The sequence below is a fragment of the Anolis sagrei genome, chromosome 13 (genome assembly GCF_037176765.1).
Source record: "Anolis sagrei isolate rAnoSag1 chromosome 13, rAnoSag1.mat, whole genome shotgun sequence".
NCBI classification, from domain to species: domain Eukaryota; kingdom Metazoa; phylum Chordata; class Lepidosauria; order Squamata; family Dactyloidae; genus Anolis; species Anolis sagrei.
The window spans coordinates 17,315,578-17,324,042 of record NC_090033.1 but is presented as its reverse complement, the minus strand read 5'-3'; the positions used below and the strand labels follow the sequence as shown (position 1 = coordinate 17,324,042).

General features: G+C 43.9%; 1 protein-coding gene across 1 annotated transcript in view; it reads right to left on the bottom strand.

Moving 5' to 3' along the window:
- Positions 1-420: 420 nt before the first annotated feature.
- The window catches only part of PPIH (peptidylprolyl isomerase H), a 20,105-nt gene continuing 12,060 nt past the window's right edge, over positions 421-8,465 (bottom strand). The window contains exons 7-10 of the mRNA XM_067472842.1: positions 7,853-7,940; positions 6,556-6,596; positions 3,716-3,793; positions 421-529 (exon numbers count right to left, since the gene is read on the bottom strand). Of these exons, the coding sequence (XP_067328943.1) occupies positions 3,725-3,793; positions 6,556-6,596; positions 7,853-7,940 (198 nt within the window). The 3' untranslated portion in view covers positions 421-529; positions 3,716-3,724. The remainder of the gene's footprint in view (positions 530-3,715; positions 3,794-6,555; positions 6,597-7,852; positions 7,941-8,465) is intronic.

The window sequence follows — 8,465 nt, the reverse complement described above, 5'->3', positions numbered from 1 at the left end:
GTTGTGTATTTTTCTGTTTGTTTGCTTTGTTCTGTTAGAAATGTAATATAATGGACTGGCTGCTCTGACACGACAAATAAACCCCAGAGGTTGTGAGGTCTGTTCGAAACTAGGAAAATGGGGTTTATATACCTATGGAATGATGTCCAGGGTGAGAGAAAGAACTCCTGTCTGTTGGGGGTAGGTGAGAATGTAGCAATTGGCAAACGTGATTAACATTTAATGACCTAGCAGTTTCAAGGTCTGGCTTCTTACTGCCTGGGGGGAATCCTTCGTTAGGAGGTGTTAGCTGTCCCTGATTGTTTCTTGTCTGGAATTCCCCTGTTTTTGAGTGTTGTTCTTTATCTACTGTTATGATTGTATGTTATTTATTCCGGCTTCCTGCCTGTCTCTGCGTATTCCAAAGGGAGAGGCAGGGAATGACACAAATCCCTTTTATTTACAAGGGGGAAGGAATACAAAAAGAGGACGCGGCGATGATGAAGACAACGATGGTCCGAGAAGATGAAGGAGAAGAAGCAGCCCAAGCCTGGAACGGAGAGAAGGCCACAGTCATTGGGGGGTGGAGGCACCCTCTCCCTCCCCTGCCCAAGGCTACGGCTGCATCTACACTGGAGAAATCATGCACATTTGACCCCACTTCCCTGCTCAGGAGACCTGGGAGTTGTAGTTGGGGAGGAGGAAACAGAAGGAAGGGAAGAAGAAAGGAAGAGAGGAAGGAAACAGAAGGAAAGAAGGAAAGAAATGAAGGGAAGAAACAAAGAAGGAAGGAAGGAGGAAAACAAGAAAGGGAGGGAGGAAACAAGGAAGGGAAAAAGAAAGGGAAAGAAAGAAACAAAGAAACAGGAAGGAAGGAAACAGAAGGAAAGAAGAAAGGAAGGAAAGAAAGAAACAAAGAAGGAAGGAGGAAACAGAAGGAAGGGAAAAAGAAAGGAAGGAAAGAAAGAAAGAAATGAAACCAAGGAAGGAAGGAAAGAAATGGAGGGAAGAAACAGAAGGAAAGAAGAAAGGAAGGAAAGAAACGAAGGAAGGAAACAAGGAAGGAAGGAATAAAGAAAACAAGAAAGGGACGGAGGGAGGAAACAGAAGGAAGGGAAGAAGAAAGGAAGGAAAGAAAGAAAGAAATGAAGAAACAGAGGAAGGAAGGAAACAGAAGGAAAGAAGAAAGGAAGGAAACAAAGAAGGAAGGAGGAAAACAAGAAAGGGAGGGAGGAAACAGAAGGAAGGGAAGAAGAAAGGAAGGAAGGAAAGAAAGAAATGAAACCGAGGAAGGAAAGGGAGGGAGGGGGGGGGGAGGAAACAGAAGGAAAGAAGAAAGGAAGGAAACAAAGAAGGAAGGAGGAAAACAAGAAAGGGAGGGAGGAAACAGAAGGAAGGGAAGAAGAAAGGAAGGAAGGAAAGAAAGAAATGAAACCGAGGAAGGAAAGGGAGGGAGGGGGGGGGGAGGAAACAGAAGGAAAGAAGAAAGGAAGGAAAGAAATGAAGGAAATGGAAGGAAACAAAGAAGGAAGGGGGAAACAGAAGAAAGGGAAGAAGAAAGGAAGGGAAGAAGAAAGGAATGAAAGAAATGAAGGAAGGAAACAAGGAAGGAAGGAATAAAGAAAACAAGAAAGGGACGGAGGGAGGAAACAAAAGGAAGGGAAGAAGAAAGGAAGGAAAGGAAGAAAGAAATGAAGAAACCGAGGAAGGAAGGAAAGGAAGGAAGGAAACAGAAGCAAAGAAGAAGGGAAGGAAAGAAAGAAATGAAGGAAGGAAGGAAACGGAAGGAAACAAAGAAGGAAGGAAGAAAACAAGAAAGGAAGGGCAGGAGGAAACAGAAGGAAGGGAAGAAGAAAGGAAGGAAAGAAAACTGAAGAAACTGAGGAAAGAAAGGGAGGAAGGAAGGATACAAAGAAGGGAGGGAGGAAACAGAAGGAAAAAGAAAGGAAGGAAATAAATGAAGGAAGGAAGTGAGGAAGGAAACAGAAGGAAAAGAGGAAGGAAACAAAGAAGGAAGGAAAGGAAGGAAGTGAGGAAGGGAATGGAAGGAAACAAAGAAGGAAGGAAGGAAAGAAAACGACGGAAGGAAACGAAGGAAAGAAAGAAATGGGGGGAGGGAGGGAGGAAGGAAGTGACGAAGGAAACACAGATGGTCCCCACTTCTCCTCCCTTTATGTACTTTTTCTTCTTTTCTTTTGTGTCTTCCTTCCCCACCTCCCTTTCTCTTCATTTCCTTCCTCCTCTTCCTCTTTCCTTTCTTCTTTAGTCTTCGTCCTCTCATTCTTTTCTGTTCATTTCCTTTCTCCTCCTCTTTCTTTCCTTTTTTCCTCTTTCTTCTTTCTTCCCTTTTCCTTTCCCCCCTCCTCTCCTCTTGCATCTTCCTTCTCTCCTCCCTTTTCCTTCTTTTCCTTTTCCCCTTCTTTCTTCTTTTACGTCTTCTTTCTCTTTTCCTTCCTCCTCTTCTTTCTCCTTCTTTTGCGTCTTCTCCTTTACCTTCCTCATTCTTCATTTGCATCTTCCTATTTTTTCTCCTCCTCTCCTTTCTTTTGCATCTTCCTTCTCTTCCTCTTACCCTTCTTTCTTCATCTTTTGCATATTCCTTCTTCCTTTTCCCTCTCATTTCCCTCCTTTCTTCCTTTGCACCTTCTTTCTCTGTCCTTTTCCATCCTATCCTTCCTTCTCTCCTTTCTGCTTTTGTGTCTTCCTCTTTTTCCCTTTTCTTCTTTTATGTCTTCTTCTTTTTCTTCTTTTGTGTCTTCTTTCTTTCCTTTTTCTTCTTTTCCTTCCTCTTCTTCTTTTGTGTCTCCTCCTTTTTCTTCCTCTGTCCCTTCTTTTTTTCTTCATTTCCACCTTCCTTCTCGCCTTCCTGTTTTCCTCCTTTCTTCTTCTGTGTCTTCTTTCTCTTTCCTTTTTCGTCTTTTCCTTCCTCTTCTTCTTTTGCGTCTCCTCCTCCTCTACTTCCTGTTTCCCTTCTTTCTTCTTCATTTGCATCTTCCTCCTCGCCTTCTGGTTTCCCTCCTTTCTTCTTCTTTTCCTTCCTCTTCTTCTTTTGTGTCTTCTTCTTTTTCTTCCTCTTTCCTTTTTTTCTTCTTCATTTCCACCTTCCTTCTCGCCTTCCTGTTTTCCTCCTTTCTTCTGTGTCTTCTTTCTTTCCTTTTTCTTCTTTTCCTTCCTCCTCTTCTTTTGCGTCTCCTCCTTCTTTTTCTTCCTCTTTCCCTTCGTTCTTCTTCATTTCCACCTTCCTTCTCGCCTTTGTGTTTCCCTCCTTTCTTCTTTTGTGTCTTCTTTCTCATTCCTTTTTCATCTTTTCCTTCCTCCTCTTCTTTCTTCTTCTTTTCCATCTTCCCTTGCCTTCTTTTTCTTCCTCATTCCTTTCTTCTTTTGCATCCTCATCATCCTTCTTTTGCCTTTTCCTTCTCTCCTTCCTCTTCTTCTTTTCCTTCCTCTTCGTCTTCTGCGTCTCCTCCTCCTCCTTCTCCTCCTTCTTCCCGTCTCCCCTCTTTCTTTTCCTTTTGTGTCCTCCTCTTTTCCTTCCCCTCCTCTTCTTTTGTGTCTTCTTCCTCCTTCCCTTTCCCTCTTTACCTTCCTCCTCCACCTCTTCCCTTCCTCTCTCTCTCTCGCCTTCGTTCGTTCCCAGGATCCCATCACCTGGCGCCATGGCAGGCAGGGGAAATGGTCTCAAACTGGAGCAGCTCCCAACAGTGCGGACGCCCCTCCGAATGGGAAACCTACTTACCGGAGGAGGCTACATCTCTCCACACTGAGCGATGACCACAGGAAGCTTGGGCTTGTTGTTGGGACCGGTGGGAACGTTCTGTGGGAGGAAAACAAGAACAAAACAAAGCTCAACCACACCCAAAGAATGATGGGAAATGTAGTTCTAATGCATGCCGGGGTAGCTATAACAGGCCTGGGCAAACTTGGGCCCTCCAGGTGTTTTGGACTACAACTCCCACAATTCCTAACATCTCACTACACAAGGAGTGACCATCTGTGGTGCTCTTTGCATATGGTCTCTGATTGGCTAGCCTAAAAGTTCCAAGATTCCGATTGGCTGCCACTGTGGTACAATTTGCATATGGTCTCTGATTGGCCACCCTGGACATTCCGAGGCAACAAAGGGAATAGGAAAGGGGCCTGAGGCTGTCGGGAATGGTGGGAGTTGAAGTCCAAAACACCTTGTGGCCCCAACAATGACAGAACAAGACCAAACTTGGCACATGGACCCACCCCCCAAGACCCACTCAACATCCTGGTGCAGTTTGAGGGAGGATGGACCATGGATGATGGGGCTTGCAGTACTTGAACTCACTTCCTTAGAGCGCTGTGACCCACACCAAAGACGGATCAGGACCAAACTTGGCACACAGAGGCCCAATGGCCCACTTTAAACCTGGTGCAGTTCAGGGCAGGATGAGCCACGAATGATGGGATTTGCAGTACCGTCACCCGGTTCACTTCCCACAGAACATTGTAGCCCCTACAAATTACAGATCGGGCCCAAACTTGGCACAAAGAGTACTCATGGCCCACTCTACATCCTGATGCAGTTCTAAGGGGGATGGACCATGGATGATGGGACTTGCAGTACCTTTACTCACTTACTGAAAGCACTGTGACCCTCATCCAATGACTGATCAAGACCAAATTGGCACAAAGAGCCCCCATGACCCACTCTACATCCTGCTGCAGTTTGGACCATGGATGATGGGACTTGCAGTACCTTCACTCAATTACTGAAACCACTGCGACCCTCATCCAATGACTGATTAAGACCAAACTTGTCACAGAGAGCCCCCATGGCCAACTTCCTTGGAGACTAGGACGTGGAACAATGGCTTCAAACTACAAGAGAGGAGATTCCATCTGAACATTAGGAAGAACTTCCTGACTGTGAGAGCCGTTCAGCAGTGGAACTCTCTGCCCCGGAGTGTGGTGGAGGCTCCTTCTTTGGAAGCTTTGAAGCAGAGGCTGGATGGCCATCTGTCAGGGGTGATTTGAATGCAATATTCCTGCTTCTTGGCAGAATGGGGTTGGACTGGATGGCCCATGAGGTCTCTTCCAACTCTTTGATTCTATGATTCTATGAACTCAATATTCTGGTATGGATGATGGGACTTCAAGTACCGAACAGAGTATGGATGATGGGACTTCAAGTACCGCCATTCACTTCCCAAGACTTCTGCAACACTCATCTAATGACCAATCAAGACCAAACTTGGCACACAGAGCCCCCATGACCCATTCTACATCCTACTGCAGCTTGGAGGAGGGTTGACCACAGATGATGGGACTCGCAGTACCTTCTCTAACTTCCTGAGACCACTGCGAGCCAATAAATAACAGATAAAGACCAACCTTGATACACAATTCCTTTCTCAAATAACCCGGGCAGCGCCGGGTCCCCAATCTAGTTATATATAAAAATATAAGAATATTAATATTATTTATTAAGAGGAAGAGGACATACAGGGATTGGTCAATGGCATATTCTTATTCTTATATGGTATATAATATGGTATTATATACCATATACCATATATATGGTATATAATAATGTTATAATTCATGATCTGTACTATTATATATCAAAATTTAAAAATATTAATATTATTATTAGGAGGAAGAGGACATACAGGGATCGGCCAGTGGCATATTATTATTATTATATGGTATATAATATGGTATTATTTACCATATACCATATGTATGGTATATAATGTTAATATTTCATGATCTGTACTATTATATATAAAATATAAGAATATTAATATTATTTATTAGGAGGAAGAGGACATACAGGGATTGGTCAATGGCAAATTATTCATATTCTTATTCTAATTATTATATGGTATATAATATGGTATTATATACCATATACCATATATATGGTATATAATAATGTTATCATTCATGATCTGTACTATTCTATATAAAAATTTAAGAATATTATTAATAATATTATTATTAGAAGGAGGACATACAGGGATTGATCAATGGCATAATAATAATAATATATGGTATATTATATATATATTATATATAATAGTTATCATTATATAATATATATATATATAATTATAAATATATCATTATGATATATAATAATGTTATTATTCATATAATTCATTCATTTTTATTATATATAAAAATTTAAGAATATTAATAATATTATTAGGAGGAGGAGGACATACAGAGATTGGTCAATGGCATAATCATCATCATCATCATCTTCATCATCATGGATATTGGGAGATGACAAGACTATTATCATTATTTTTGGGTTGTTTCCGGGCTGCCGGGCCAAGTTCCAGAAGCATTCTCTCCTGACGTTTCACCCACACCTGTGGCAGGCATCCTCAGAGGTCATGAGGTCTGTTGGAAACTAAGTAAGTGGGGTATATATATCTATATCTGTGGAATGATGTCCAGGGTGGGAGGCAAGTGTGAACGTTGCCGTTGGCCACTTTGATTAGCACTGAATGGCCTTGCAGCTTCAAAGCCTGACTCATTGCTGCCCGGGGGAATGTTATTATTATAGTTATTCCAGTGGACTGCGCCTGGCTGTTTCCTCACCTCAATCTTCCTCATGACCAGCAGCCCATCGACGATCTTTCCTGCCGGATGAGAAAAGGCAGAGACGCGAATCATTCGAGCCCCTCCGATGGTATTGCATAGAATGCCTCTTTCCTTGGAGGCTTTGAGGGTATCCTTAAGGCAAAATTACCCTTTCCTTCCTCTTTTCCTTCTCTCTTCTTCCTTTTCCCTTCTTTCCCTTCTCTTCCCCTTCATGCATATCCTTTCTCCTGATTGAGTTTTCCTTCCCTCCTCCCTCCCTCATTCCCTTTCCCTTTCCCTTCCTTCCTTCCTTCCTTCCTTCCTTCCTTCCTTCCTTCCTTCCTTCCTTCCTTTTTCCCCTGTCTTCTTCCTTCTTTTTTCATCCTTCCTCCTTTCTTTCCTCCCTTCCCCTTCCTTTCTCCTTCCTTCCCTCCATCCCCCCTTTTTTCTTCCTTCCGTCCACCCTTTCTCCATCCTTTTTCTCTTTCTCCATCCTTCGTTTCTTCCTTCCTCACTTCTTTTTTCCCTTTCTTATTCCTCCCTCCGCCCTCCCTTTCTCCTTCCTCCCTCCCTCCCTCCCTCCTTCCTTCTTTTCTCCCTTTTTCCTTCCTTCCTTCCTTTTTCCTTTCTCCATCCTTGGTTCCTTCTTTCCTCGCTTCTTTTTCTCCTTTCTTATTCCTCCCTCCCCCTCCCTTTCCCCTTCCTTCCTTTTTTCTCACTTTATCCTTTCTTCCTTCCTTCTTTCCTTCCTCCCTCCCTCCCCCTTCCTTCCTCCCTTTCCTTCCTTCCTTCCTTCCCTCTTCCCTCTGTTTCCTTCCTTCCTTCCTTCCTTCCTTCTTTTCTTTCTTTCTCCATCCTTCATTCCTTCCTTCCTTGCTTCTTTTTTCCCTTTCTTATTCCTCCCTCCCCCTCTCTGCTTCCTTCCTTTTTCTCACTTTATCCTTCCTTCTTTCTTCCTTTACTCCCTTCCTCCATCCTTCTTTTCTCCCTTTCTCCTTCCTTGTTTTTTCCTTCCTTCCTTTTTCCTTCCCCCTTCTTTTCTCACTTTCTCCTTCCTTCTTCCTTCTCCTTCCTACATTTCCTTCCTTATTTCCTCCCTTCCTCCTTCATTCCTTTCTTCCTCCTTTCCTCCCTCCCTTTGTTCCTCCTTCCTTCTTTTCTCCCTTTCTCCTTCCTTTCTTCCTTCCTTCCTTTTTCCTTCCCCCTTCTTTTCTCACTTTCTCCTTCCTTCTTCCTTTTCCTTCCTACATTTCCTTCCTTATTTCCTTCCTTATTTCCTCCCTTCCTTTCCCCCCCTTCCTCCTTCCTTCCTCACCGAAGACGACGTGCTTCCCGTCCAGCCAGTCGCACTTGGAGCAAGTGATGAAGAACTGGCAGCCGTTGGTGCTGGGACCGCTGTTGGCCTGCGAGGAGAGGAAGCCAAGGGTTGGGAGTGAAAGAAAGGAGGGATGGAAAGGAAAGGGAAGAAGAGAGGGACGGAGGGGAAAGAGGAAGCCAGCGTGAAAACAGGAGGGGGGGCAGCAGACCCTCCAGTACGCAGGCAAAAACCAAGTACATAATAATAATAATATTGAATGAAAATAATGAAGCTATGGCTCCCACTACTAAGGAGACATCAATGGCCCTCCCTCTTATGTATTTCCTCCACCACAGACATCCCAGTGTTCCTTACTCTCTCCATTGTCACCATGAACATGTCCAAGAGCCCTGCCCATGTCCACACACACCCACCACCCAAGGGAAGGCTTTCATACGGGGACAATGTCGCCCTAGATATTATGTGTTTCCTCCACCACAGACATCCCAGTGTTCCTTACTCTCTCCACTGTCACCATGAACATGTCCAAGAGCCCAGCCCATGTCCACACACACCCACCACCCAAGGGAAGGCTTTCATACACGGGCAACGTCACCCTAGATATTATGTG